The sequence below is a fragment of the Bufo bufo genome, chromosome 6, assembly GCF_905171765.1.
Source record: "Bufo bufo chromosome 6, aBufBuf1.1, whole genome shotgun sequence".
Taxonomy (NCBI): domain Eukaryota; kingdom Metazoa; phylum Chordata; class Amphibia; order Anura; family Bufonidae; genus Bufo; species Bufo bufo.
The window spans coordinates 175,800,862-175,815,798 of NC_053394.1; the positions used below are offsets into that span (position 1 = coordinate 175,800,862).

Below are 14,937 nucleotides of genomic sequence, written 5' to 3' on the forward strand. Positions count from 1 at the left end.
CACAAGAACAGGGAGAAGATCCTGTGTGTATCAGCAGTGTAATTTTACAGCTGGGACTTGTAGTCCTACACATACAACATGCTACTGAGTATCCCAGCAGGCAGACATGTGTCACGATCAGTGTAGGGGGGAAACTCCACACTGAACACAGGAGGGAAGGGGAACAGTAACTGGGCCTGGAAACTAGGGAAGAAACAGGTCACCTCCTAGACAACCCTAATCCGGGCCCTGACTACCTACCAATATGAATAGACCTTGAAGGTAAGAATATTCATAAGCAGGATACCTAGGCCCTGATTTCCCCAATAAGTCCCTGGAATAAGTATAGGACCAGAGACAACCCATTCCTCCCCAGATGGACGAATGGAAGTCTCTGCCCCAGGCCCAGATACAACAGGGAATATAACTAATACAAACATACTCGATACTTAACTTCTGTAGAGATGGAAGAACAGGAACACCAGAGAGGATCTCACATGGGCTCATCCAAACCCAAATGAAGCTATCAACCGCATAGTCAGAAGGGTGGGGTGAGACTATAAAGGGTAGAAGTGATGACCACTGAGCAATAGCTGAGAAAAGGGAAGTGGTCATTAACCCTATCCACACTGAATCAAGAAAAATCAAGGAGGCTGTTAGATTCTTTCACGCTCAGCCAATCTCCTTGATTTCCTGACATCAGTCACCTGAGGGACCATGACAACATTTCGCTCAGGGCAGCACTTGTGTTCACTCCCTTTGCAGAGCAGGGGGAGGGGAAAAGATTGTTGTTATTGCAGGTAAACAAAGAGCTAGAAGAGAACCAGGGAAATATATATTTTTTTTACCTAAAACTTGCTTAGCTCAGTAATATATTGCTGCCCATCACATTTACAGTGCTATATATATTTTTTTCATAACTTGGACAACCCCTTTAATAGTCTTTCATGGCCAGTATGCATAACCTATGATGGTACTGAAAATCCAAGAAATGTGCTCTGGAATCCAAAAGGGTTAAGACAAGTTATAGAAATTGATGAGGTTGCATTATGATGAAAAACAGCAGTGACATTTCAAGGAAGTAAAGTGCATGCAGTTCTTGTCCCCACGTGCAGAGGTAGGTCTCTTATGCCTCATTCACACAGTCAGTGTTTGGTCAGTGATTTCCATCAGTGGTTGTGGCTCTAAACACAGAGCAGGTGCAGATGTTTTCCCTTATACCTTATGTCTCTGGAGGCTCCACACCTAATTTTGGGTCACAATCACTGATGGAAATCACTGACCGAACACTGACGTGGGAATGAGGCTTTACAGTTTCACACCCCAAAGAAGAGAGAACAGAATAGCTATTTATTGCTGCTATTGTGAAGTACTGCTTGGAAGATGTGGCCATTGGTAGGAAGAGATCTAATGATGAAATGTTAGGTTAGTTATCGGACACAGCAGGGGATCCACTGAGAAAATATCGGTGAGTCTAAACACAGACAGGCTGTCTAAATGTGGTGGATGGCCAGACACTTTTGTCCAACTCTTTACTAACTGTTGGTTTGCTTTGAGACAGAACTTTATGCCAGAATTATAGTGCAAATTTGGCACAAAATATCACATCTTAGGACTGCCCCTTTCCATTGAAGCCCCACCTACATTCAATCAAGTTGGAAAAAGTTGTAGAAACCCTCATTGCACCAGTTTTTAGACAGATTTTAGGCACATGCACATTTATTATTTAGGTCAGTCTTTTGATAACTACCACATCATTGTCTTGTGCACCACCTATAGGCAGAAAAAAAGGATAGAATCATTGCCAGAAGACACAGTAGATTGAAGCTTAGGATTGTGCTAAGCTTGTGAAATGATTTCCATACAGCACTAGGTCTGAGGTAAAACATTTGTTACAGTCTGAAAATGGCTTCGCTTCTTATGCTGAGCAACTGCTGATCTATGACTAAAACATTTCCCACATTCTGAACAAGAAAATGGCTTCTCCCCTGTATGGATTAGGTTATGTCTAACAAGGGTTGATTTTTGGGTAAAACATTTCCCACATTCAGAACATGAATATGGCTTCTCCCCTGTGTGAGTTCTGTGATGTAGAACAAGAGCTGATTTCTGTAGAAAAGCTCTATCACATTCTGGACATGAAAATGGCTGCTCCCTTCTATGCCTTTTTTGATGTATAATAAGGTATGATTTGTGAAGAAAAAATTTCCCACATTCTGAACATGAAAATGGCTTTTCCCCTGTGTGAATTTTCTGATGTATAACAAGGACAGATTTCTTCATAAAACATTTTCCACATTCAGAACATAAAAATGGTTTCTCTCCGGTGTGCGTTCTCTGATGTGCTAAAAGGGAAAATCTCTGGGCAAAGCATTTACCACATTCAGAGCATGAATATGGTTTCTCACCTGTGTGAGTTCTTTGATGTACAATTAGGTCTGATTTCTGTTGAAAACCCTTGTTACATTCTGGACATGAAAATGGCTCCTCCTTTCTGTGCCTTCTTTCATGTACAAGTAGATCTGATTTATAGCGGAAACATTTTCCACATTCTAAACATGAAAATGGCTTTTCCCCTGTGTGAATTCTCTGATGCATAACAAGGGCTGATTTCTGCATAAAACCCTTCCCACATTCTGAACATGAATATGGCTTCTCCCCTGTGTGAATTCTCTGATGGAGAAGAAGAATAGATTTCTGCATAAAACATTTTCCACATTCGGAACATGAATGTGGCTTCTCAGTTCTGTGGGTCCACTGATGTGTAACAAGGTATGCTCTTTGGCGGAAACATTTTCCACATTCAGAACATGAATATGGCTTCTCCCCTGTGTGAGATCTTTGATGTATAATAAGATCTGATCTGTGTTGAAAGCTTCTATCACATTCTGAACATGAAAATGGCCTCTCATCTCTGTGAATTCTCTTGTGCATAGAAAGAATGGATTTCTTTTTAAAAACTTTCCCACATTCTGTACATGGAAATGGTCTTTCATCCTTGTGAGTTTTCTGATGTTCAATAACACTTGATTTCCTTTTAAAATTTTTCCCACATTCTGGACATGAAAATGGTCTTTCATCTTTGTGAATTTTTTCATGCATAGAGAGAATAGATTTCTTTTTAAACTGTTTCCCACATTCAGAACATGGAAATATTTTACTCCCTTTATCTCCTGTACTTTGTTTAACAATCTGTGATTGACCAGAAGAAGGTTCCTTGTGATTAATGGGATCAGTTGATAGATCTCTGCTGTGAAGACCCAAAGATATATTTGTGGTAAGAAGTGTTGAGTAATGTTCGCCATGATTATCTTCTGTGATATCGTTATATCTTACTTTGTAATCTGGAGATAAAAGGACATTTCCCAAAATGTCTTTAGAGTAGTCATCTATTGGAAAATAGAATGAGATTTTATTTGATCTGTTGCAAAAAACAAGGTTTGTTTTTCCATACAATTACATAGGCATTTGTTTTCCATACAATACGCATCATTTTGTGAAGAAAATTTCTCTATTTGTACCAATACACACTCAATGATCAAAGGTGGATGTCAATGAAACAGTAACTAATCCGCATGAGGGTTTAGCCATATATTGTCAATTGCATTTACCATTGTAGTGAACCGTTTTCAGTGATAAACTGTTTTTACATCCAACATAATTACCACAGGTGCAACTGATCATAGACACACAGGTTCCTTTCTTAAAGGGATTCTCCAGGAATTAAGAAAATAAAACAACTGAAAATACTTAAATATTACTTTATTATAAATATATTCCTAAATATCTTTCATTAGTTATAATGGCTCATTTTGTCTATGGAGCAATCATCAGGGGATACAAAATGGCCACCGTCCTACTAGTACACACAAAACCTGTAATATTTAAAGAGGACCTTTCACTACAATCAAAAATCTAAACTAAGTATGATGACATGGAGAGCGGCGCCCAGGGATCTCCCTGCACTCACTATTATCCCTGGGCGCCGCTCCGTTCTCCCGGTTTAGGCTCCGGTATCTTCAGATTTTCGGCTCAACTGGGAGGATCCTGCTCTAGTTCTCCTGGGCGTCTCCTTCTCCCTAGCCTGGGAGAAAAAAAAACTCTAGGTTATGAGCTGAGCGCTGCGATTGGCCAGCGCTACAGCCTGGGAGAAGGAGACGCCCAGGAGAACTAGAGCAGGCTCCTCCCAGTTGAGCTGTAAATCTGAAGATACCGGAGCATATACCGGGAGAACGGAGCGGTGCCCAGGGATAATAGTAAGTGCAGGGAGATCCCTGGGCGCCGCTCTCCATGTCAGCATACTTAGTTTAGATTCTTTATTGTATTTATTTTTATTTTCTTAATTCCCGGAGAATCCGTTAAAAGGGAAAGAGCATATTAAGCTACCAGGTAACGAGTCACACACAAATACAGCAACATTACAACACTATTACATGCAGCGACCTCCTCCACAGTATGGGGAGGAGCGATCGTTATGCCATCGCTCTTCCCCATACTGAATAGTTGTTTGCCGTCAGCAGATTGTGTTTCGAAAGCATGATCTGCCACCGGCAAATGATGATTTTTAAGCATGCAAAAAAATCTGGATTTCCCGATGAATGAGCTTGCTCGTTCATCGGGTAAATGGCGACAGACTGCCAGATCATCGCTAACAAGTGTTCCTCTGAACGTTTGTTAATGATGAACTGGATGACAATCCGCCAGTCTAATACAGGCTTTATGAGTAAGAACTAGTCATACATGTTCGAAATGTGTAAGCATCTTTTTTTACCATGTTTGAGATGCTTTTTAGAAGATGAAATAAAATACAAGAAGAGTGTTGGAGCACATTGTTATGTGAATTTTCACTACGGTGCCAATTTCCAAATAAGGATACATCTCCCTGCACCCGCTATCTGGTGGCTGATCTTAAGGTCCAAGTAGTGAGCTGAACTCTGTGTTTGTGCTATTGCATCAGGTCTCTGCTTCTCCTTCCCCTACCTGCTCAAACAGCACAGATCCAAGCCTGCTTGAAGCCCTGCCCTAAGACACAGCATCACTGCTGACATCATGTCTACAGGGCAGAGTACAGGAGAATGAGCAGACCACTGCCCTCAAAGGCAAAGTCATTGATGATGTTGTGTCTACAGGCCAGAGCCTTAAAGGGCTGGGCCAATAAAAAAAAAACAAAAAAAAAAAACGACCATCAGCCTGATTAACTGACGGCACTTTGCCTGTGTCAGTTATTTCAGGTTTGGTTCTTATGACGTCATATGGGGGCCGGGCGGCAGTGTTGCCTCTAAGCTGCGCGGTCGCACAGTGGAGAAGGAGGGAAAGCATCCCCTCCCTCCTCATTGCGACACGGCCGGTCACTGACAACAATAAAAAAGCCCAGTGGCCAATGGGAAAGTGACAGGGAGGGAAGGAGAGGGGAGAAAAAGAGGGCAGTTAAGAGGGAAACTCATCGCGTCCTCACAGTACTGAATGCTGATAAGGTAAAGGTCATCGGCATGTGACCAATAACATTCACTTTTGATTGGTCACATGTTGATGACTGCATCAAAGGTCCTTTAACTTAGCGTCCAGGGAGATCTTGCTGCAGGAGGTTTCCTTCAGTTTTACCGGTATGTGCTTTATGCCTGTATTGATATGAAGCACATGGTTTTATTACATTAGTACCTTCATGTGCCTCATATTAATAGCAAGTGACCCCATCATGTCCTCATATAATGGGCTACATGAGGTTAATGATGGTGTCACTTACTATTAATATGAGGCACATGGAAGTTTAAAATTAAAAACACCTTGTGCCTCCCATTAACCCTTTAATGTGTTATGCCGTACATGTATGACATTATGCGCAAGGAATTGTGTGGAGTGGGCTGCTTTGCTGAGCCTGCTCCATACACGGCGAGTGTCGGCTGTATAATACAGCAGACACCCGGCCACAATGACACGGAACGGCGAAAATGCCAAATCCCGTCATTTAACCCCTCTGATGTCGCATTCAACAGCGATCGCAACATCTGGTATCCTCAAGGCACAGCTCAGCAGGGACCGCGTCAGAATTCCATTCACCCTAATACATCTCTAATAGGGTGAATTGGACAAGGGATCAAAAGATCCCAGGTTCTAGCCCCTTAAGGGGGCTAAAAGTAATTAAGTAAAAAAAAATAAAAAAATATTAAGTTTAAATCACCCCCTTTCACAATTTTACATATAAAAATCTAAACAAAAAAAATATTAAACATATCAGGTGTCGCAGCATCCAAAAATGTCTGAAATATTAAAATATTTGAAAAAATGTTCCTGTGTGGTGAATGTTGTAACGGAAAAAAATAATAAAAACACGCGATTCAACTTTTTTTTAGTCACCTTATCCCCCCCAAAAAGTTGAATAACAGTGATCAAAAAGTCGTATGTAACCCAAAAATGGTACCAATAAAAACTTCAGTTTGTCCCAAAACAAAACAAGCCCTCATATGCAGCTTTGTTGAACGAAAATAAAAAAAGTTATGGCGATGCAAAGAAAAATTCCCAATAGAGGGGAAAAAAAATCACCTTATTTATTTATTTTTTTAAATGCAGAACTCAGAATATGATCAAGCCATTGGTGTCGTATAACACCCCGTGCTAAGCCACATCCCAAGCCACACCCCCAAATAATCATTCAATAATCTAAATCGAGGTCACAACTTCAATTCATTGCGATTTTCTTTTGTCATAATCGCCCAGCCCTTTCATACAAGCTTTGCCACATTTCAGATATAGACGTGATGTCATGGGGACAGGGAACCAACACAGCAGCAAATGTCAGGTGACCACGATGGAGTGAAGGAAAATGGGGCATTAAAGATAAACAATCATTATTCTTAAATGATCTTCATCAATGATCTTGTGGACAGGACAAAGTAAAGGGTCAGTTTTTGCTAATGACACAAAATTGTGTAGGATACTTAAAACCCAGCCTGACTGTCAAACAGGATGGATACAAATCAATGGTTTAAAAAACTAACAACAAAAAAAAACAACTGATTTTTTTTATTTAAATCAGATTTTTTTTATATATAAAATGCTTTTTGAGGAAAATATATTACCATCTAAAGGTTATTCCATCATGAAATAAAGATTTGTTTTTTAATTATGTAGAATAAGGCTGTATATGTTTAATCTTTTTGGTAAATAAATTCCATTAATCCATTAACAATGTGAGGGAAGAAATGCGCTCTTAACAAGCTTTGCCTCTAATGCCACCAGATGTAAGCCAGCTATCCTATAAGTCAATATTCAGCTCTTAAAATAAGCCTTGAGACATGACTTTTAAATAAGCAAGCACCTCATCTGCAGTCGGAGTAATTTCCCCTCATCAGTGCAGAGCAGAGAGTACTGGCTTAACTGGGTGAGAGGCCTGTGTCCGAAACAGCTGTCTGCAGATGAGGTGCTGGCTTATTTAATATCCAAGTCATGTCTCAAGGCTTATTTTAAGAGCTGAATATTGACTTATAGGATAGCTCCCTTACATCTGGTGGCATTAGAGTCAAAGCTTGTTAAGAGCTCATTTGCATTTCTTCCCTCCCAGAATTCCAGAGGAGCATGTATTGCCTAAAAGTCTCCTCACACTGATTAAGGTTGCTCTCTTCCTAAGGAGAGTTAGTTTCCCCCTTTGTCCATTCACAATGTCATGCTCTTCCAGAGGTTTTTGTAAGATTATTGGGCAGTTTCTCTGCCTACAAGATATTATCACAGATGCTTGGTTTACTTTTGCAGTTCTCAAAACTGAATTTGACTCAGCAGAGATCACATGCCTCTTCTTCACAGCAAAAATTTTATAACATGAACAGAGTTGAGAAAAAGACCTTAATCCTAACTTCTACAAACCTATGAATACAGAATCAACCTAATCCAACTAATATGAAAAGTTGTTATTCTAAAAATCTTCATCTACTTGCATATTATAAGTTATACCAGCAAGAATTAGTCTTTATGTAGAAAACTATGATTTAAATCAAGCCTTACTGACTAGTGATTTAAATCGTGATTTAAATCAGTTTGATTTAAATCAAATCCACCCTGTTGTCAAACATTGCAGAAAGAACTATATAAGCTGGCAGCATGGGCAAGAACATGGAAGAAGAATTTTAATAATAAATGTAGGATAATCCAGTTAGGCCACAGTAATCTTTTTCCAAAAAACTGTGCAAAAAAAAAAAGGCACACTAACGCTTAACAATAGCTAAATCCAGTGTGCGGATCCAAAGCATGTTCAAGCTACAATCTGAAATGGGGCCAAGAAGGATCCAGCGTGATTCCAAAAAGAATAATCCTTTATTCAAAAAGTCTGTTAAAATAAGTCTTCTGCATGTAAATGGCATACATATTTTGACCAACTGTAATGGTCTTAGGCCCCTTGCAGACAAGCGTGTCCAGATTAGGTCCGAATGCGTTGCGTCTGCGATCAGGGAATATCGTGCGAGTGCGTACGCAATTTCAGTTAGTTTTGACTGCAATTGTGTTGCGTTGCTCAATTTTTTCAGCGTGAGAAAAAACTGATTGTGGTACCCAGACCCAAACCCTGATTTCTTCACATAAGTTTCAGTTAGGTGTTCTGTACATTTAATTATTTTCCCTTATAACATGGTTATAAGGGAAAATAATAACATTCTTAATACAGAATGCTTAGTAAAATGTGGCGCGATTACGTCATCAAAGGTCCTTTGGCAGGTCCTGAAAGAAGAAAAAAGAAGACATGCCGGCTGCGCGAACAAGCGCATTTTTATTTATTTTTTTAACCCCTCAAGCCACATTTTAGTAAGCATTCTGTATTAAGAATACTATTATTTTCCCTTATAACCATGTTATAAGGGAAAATAATACTGTAAATTGACTTTAATGGGGTTGCTCATCCCTATCAGCAGTATCATTGCACTGCATCCGCACTTGCTTGCGGATGGTTGCGATTTTCACGCACCCCTATTCATTTCTATGGGTCCTGCGTTGTGTGAAAAATGCAGAATATAGAACATGCTGCGATTTTCACGCAACGCACAAGTGATGCGTGAAAATCAACGTTCATCTGAATAGCTCATTGAAGTGAATGGGTCCGGATTCTGTGCGGGTGCAATGCGTTCACCTCACGCATTGCACCCACACGGAATTCTCGCCCGTGTGAAAGGGGCCTTAATTATTGCATGAAAATAAAAGAAAAAGCTCTTTCCAGATATAGGAGCTTCTCTTATGGGCGCATTTAACTTCTTGTTGTCTGTGATAGTTTGACACACATGCTAAAAATCACCCAACTGATAATTAGTATGCACCCATGAACTCTGCATACCTTGAGATATTGTGCATCTAAGGCTCTGCCTGTATAAGACATTTTTCATTTGTATACATTTAACCAAAACATTATACTTTGATGCAAAATTGCTTGAAGGTACCAATGAGTGTAAACTTCTGGGAGGCATTTTTGTAATATTTCAGGTATCTACATTCAGAAAGAATATGTTTATGGGGTTTTATGATTTTTTAAATCTTATTTCAGATTATATTTGTGCTATTTATTAGCCTTAAAGGGAACCTGTCATCAACCTTATGCTGCCCATACTAACGGCAGAATAAAGTAAAGACAGGCGAGTTGATTTCAGCGGTCTGTCATTTATAAGTTAAAAGTAAGCGGTTGCCAAGAACCAACATCACAATCATTGCAGATTAGGCCTGGAAAAGAGTCACGTCCACCTGAGAAGAGTCATGGTTATTCATAGTCTCCTGCCCATCTGCTGATAATTGGCAGTTCTCTACCTAGTTTTCTCCCTTTCTCTCTAGGAGAGAACTGCCAATCATCAGCAGATGGACGGGGAGAGCAGGAGATTATGAATAACCATGACTCTTCTCAGGTAGATTTGACTCTTTTCAAGGCCTGTTCTGTAATGATTATGATGCTGGTTCTCAGCAACCACTTACTTTTAGCTGATGTGTGACACACCGCTGAAATCAGCATTTCTGTCACTTATTTATGCTGCCCTCGGTGAGGTCAGCATAAAGTTGATGACAGGTTCCCTTTAATAACTCCAACTTCTGTGATGGGAATAAACATTGAAGATACTTTTTATACTGTATACTGTACATTTTCAGTTTGAGTACCAAGAGATGATCATATTTCCTTCAGCGTGCTCAACACATGGCATCACATAGTTCTCCATCAAATTTCCTCTATACGTCACAAATGTTAGTTTCTGTGATTCAATCAACTCAAATTTAGATTTGTCTGTCCATCCCCAATCAAATGTCTGTGATTACCCGGCATGACTGCTGCTGTGCTATGGGCCACTGAGACCAGTGATTGGCTATAACTATTTGGTTACGTCGCTGCTACAACCAAAAGACTGATGCAGCAGAGAGAAGAGGAAGCCGGTAAGTATATATCCTTTTTAGAACACCTTCTGAAAATGTTCTCAGAATACCCCTTATATTTCCTACTGTAGAATGGAAAGAGAGGGTGTGAGAGGAATGAACACAAGACTAATGGAGGATGATGGATCCAGGAACGACTTTTTTTGTCTAAGATCGTACTCAAAGAAGAGAATATAAAATAAAAGATTAATGTGGAGATTGAACAAGGCGGGCATGTGACTTTTTTCAGCATTTACTTACCACTTCTGACATCTATAAGAATGTTCTCTTTCTTATAAAACTGGGTTACTCCAGAAGATGTCTCTTCTTCTGTTATATCTTCAACTTTTATATCACTCACTGCTGTAACCTAATTGAACACATATTGAACAATTATATATCTCTTATATATATATAAAAATGAGTTTGTCTGTCTGTTCTTTATGCACGACCAAACAACTGGACCGATCTTCACCAAATTTGGCACACAGGTACATTAGGTGTCCGGGAAGGTTTTAGATCGGGTCTCAGCTCTCTACAATACAAGCCCCCAACTGCCATGCATACGGTCACATGTCCCTTATCAGCCAATAGAAGCTCGCAGGCTCTTAGTCTCCACATACACACAGTTTTACTCCAGGTTTCAATAACAACCCAGCCAATTTTCTTCACTGCTGTAAGTCAGCTTTAGGCTAGGGCTACACGACGACATGCATAGCTCAGCAGATAGTATCACACAATAGACTTAGATACACAGCAAACAGTATCACACATGATAGGATTAGATACACAGCTCAACAGACAATATCACACATGACAGGATTAGATACACAGCTCAGCAGACAATATCACACAGGATAGGATTAGATACACAGCTCAGCAGACAGTATCACACGGGATAGGATAAAATACACAGTTCAGCAGACAGTATCACACAACATAAGATTAGATACACAGCTCAGCAGACAGTATCACACAGGACAGAATTAGATACACCGCTCAGCAGACAGTATCACACAGGATATGATTAGATACACAGCTCAGCAGACAGTGGTGCGGGGTGCTGTAGAGGTCACTGTTATGGGGGATACTGTCGATATCTTTTAATGACACACAAAAACATTAAATGAAATAGATGTAAGATACCCGTGCGAAGCCGGGTCCTTCTGCTAGTATTTTATATTTTTTACATTTCTTTATGTTTTTCACAATCACTGGGTTGATTAATTATGAACTTTCTGCCGTAATCATGCAAACATTTTAGGTTGGATACTTTTTGCCACAATTATGGAAATATTTTGACTTGGACATTAATTATAAAACAATAAATCAATCATCAATAATTGTTTTGGGTGCAAACATTTTTTGGAGTATATATATATATTTTTCTGTATATATATACATATATTGTGGGGATTTGCTCTGGTAGGCAGATTAGTGGACGCAGTATAGAGGCAATCACAAAGTCTTTAACTTAAATAGTTCAGTGTTTATTCACACAAAAGGCAAAACAAAATAACAGTTTGCAGTATTGGTGTATGCCCACACCATGGAAAGTCCACAGAACACAAACGTGCAGATCCCAAAACCACAGTGAAGCTGTGGAAGATAATGCACTCAGCTGAGACTGCTGGCTGGGTTTTTATATCCCAAACCAAAATCCGGCCTGGAACGTGGGGAGAAGTCACCCACCCTGCACTTTGGCTTCTCCCAGTAAGAGCCGGCCCAGATTGGCTCTACAGCCATACTAAATAACAAATAGTGTCAGTCAGCACTAACTGCCGCTGACACTTAAAATTACCGGCTCTTACCTCACCGAGGCCAGGGATCTCGGTGACACATACCTTCCGTCAATGACGGACCCTTGCGCCTTCCTACAAATATATATATATATATACACACTGTTGCTTTTCTATATATAAAATGGTATATTGGGGTTGATGAAATATTTTATCCACTTGTTTTTACTTATACATTATTGTTGTAAATAATTAATTATTGGTTTCTAATACAATTCCGAACAATAGAGTGCGTGTTAACCTAATTTTATATACTTGTTTTTTGAGGGGCTTTGGGGTAAGCTTTTAACAGAGCACCTTACTCCAGGAATCACGATAGGTGAGCCACTACATATATTTAATGTTTGATCAGTGTTTTACATCAGTGATTATGAGCCAAAACCAGTTGTGGCTCCTACTCAGAAACCTACTGCAAGTTTAGAGCCGCAACGGGTTTTGACTCACAGTGACTGATGGAAATAACTGACCAAAGACTTAAAGGGCTTCTGTCACCCCACTAAAGTGATTTTTTTTTTTGGGGCTAGTTAAATTAGTTATATAGCGATATATGAAAATATAATTGTGTTACTTACATTGATCCAGCAGTTTATTCAAAAAACGAAGTTTTATCATATGCAAATTCGGTCTCTACCAGCAAGTAGGGCGGCTACTTGCTGGTAGCTGCTGCAGAAATCCGCCCCCTCCTCTTGTTGATTGACAGGGCCAGCCGGGATCTCCTCCTCCGGCCAGCCCTGTCGGCATTTCAAAAATCGCGCGCCTGTGTTAATTCGGCGCAGGCGCTCTGAGATGAGGAGGCTCGTCTCCTCAGAACTCCCTCAGTGCGCCTGCGCCGATGACATCACCGAAATAGAAGACGTCATCGGCGCACTGAGGGAGTTCTGAGGAGACGAGCCTCCTCATCTCAGAGCGCCTGCGCCAAATCAACACAGGCGCGCGATTTTTGAAATGCCGACAGGGCTGGCCGGAGGAGGAGATCCCGGCTGGCCCTGTCAATCAACAAGAGGAGGGGGCGGATTTCTGCAGCAGCTACCAGCAAGTAGCTGCCCTACTTGCTGGTAGAGACCGAATTTGCATATGATAAAACTTTGTTTTTTTAATAAACTGCTGGATAAATGTAAGTAACACAATTATATTTTCATATATCGCTATATAACTAATTTAACTAGCCCCAAAAAAAAATATCACTTTAGTGGGGTGACAGAAGCCCTTTAAGCCTCCTGCAGACAACAGTGTCCATTTTACTGTCTGCAAAATATCTATGCAGTCTGTGATGCATCCACATTTTATTTGTGGACCCATTGTCAGATATATCATGAAACAACTGCAAGCTGCTGTCAATTCAGTCATAACTTCTAGTAGAAATAATAAAGGAATGGCACAACAGCCATAGATGCTCCAGAATTGTTATTACATGGGGAACACAAGTAGTTACTAAAACAGGCATGTCAGGAGAGGTAACAGGTCTTCTTTAAATATGCATATTCATCATTTTCATCTACCTGATGATCCAGCAAGGCATTTCGATTTTTCTCTGGATAATACTCGGAATATCGAGGACTGGGACATCCCTTTGATGTTTCTCCCTTACCGGATTCATCTGCACAAAACACACCTATAGTAATGTAACACAATGGTCCACAATTATTATTCAGTTATTGCTTGTATTTTTGGTGGAACTAAAATTCCCTTATGTCCTACCAGCAGCACAATGATGGGGTATTTTCTGCCCCATGTGTACTATTAGGACAGATGTAGTATTTAAAGAAGCACTCCCACAAAAGGCCTATGATGTAAACGGTAGATCCTCTAACCAGTGACTGTATTTGTGAGTTATAACCTCCCTTCTGATCCTCAGCTCTGTCATGTGACCAACAATCTGTCTCTCCAACTGACACAAGACAGGAAGTCAGTTACTTTTCTATTCATGCCTACAAGACTGACATTGAGGCTCCCATAGGAATACATAGAAAAACTGGCTTCCTGTCACACATAAGATGTTATGTTATTTGGGGAGTCCGAGTGTTTGTCACATGACACAGCTGACGATTGAAAGGGAGAGGATAGCTTACAAATACAGTAACCGGTAAGAAGATTACCTTCACTACAGCTTACATCATGTACCTTTCTAAGGGTACTTTCACACTAGAGTTTTTTCTTTTCCGGTATTGAGTTCTGTCCTATACCAATACTGGAGAAAAACTGATCAGTTTCATCCTAAAGCATTCTGAATGGAGAGCAATCCGTTCAGGATGCATCAGGAGGTCTTCAGTTCAGTCACTGCGGTTTTTGGACGGAGAAAATTTTCGGAACACTTGCCGGTCATTTTACATTGAAATGCATTAATGCCGAATCCGGCCCTAAGTGTTCCGGAAAAAACGATCCTGTTTTGCAGTCTGCGCATGCGCAGAACTTAAAAAATGTGAAAAAGATAAATACCGGATCCGTTTTTCCAGATGACAACCTGAGAGGCGGATCCGGTATTGCAATACATTTGTGAGACGGATCCGCATCCGGATCCGTCTACAAATGGTATCCGTTGGCATACTGCTTGCCGGAATCCAGCGACGCTAGTGTGAAAGTACCCTAACAGATCAGAAAATAAAAAATTTTGGTGGGAGTGCTTCTTTAATCTAATTAAACTCTAACTAGAAATCAAGGCTTTATTTGATCAATTTAAAAATACCATTAGTGGTGTTGGTACATCAAAATGCCTACATGTTTTAGACATTTTCACATGTCCTTAGTTATGGCATATTCTGTGTCTAACATCACTCAGTATTTGATAAAATAAATT

The 14,937-nt window shown here is 40.1% G+C and overlaps 1 protein-coding gene across 1 annotated transcript in view; it reads right to left on the reverse strand.

Moving 5' to 3' along the window:
• Positions 1–885: 885 nt before the first annotated feature.
• The window catches only part of LOC121005610 (oocyte zinc finger protein XlCOF7.1-like), a 110,121-nt gene continuing 96,069 nt past the window's right edge, over positions 886–14,937 (reverse strand). Inside the window, exons 15-17 of the mRNA XM_040438386.1 lie at positions 13,643–13,755; positions 10,606–10,714; positions 886–3,368 (exon numbers count right to left, since the gene is read on the reverse strand). Coding sequence (XP_040294320.1) covers positions 1,849–3,368; positions 10,606–10,714; positions 13,643–13,755 — 1,742 coding nt within the window. The 3' untranslated portion in view covers positions 886–1,848. The remainder of the gene's footprint in view (positions 3,369–10,605; positions 10,715–13,642; positions 13,756–14,937) is intronic.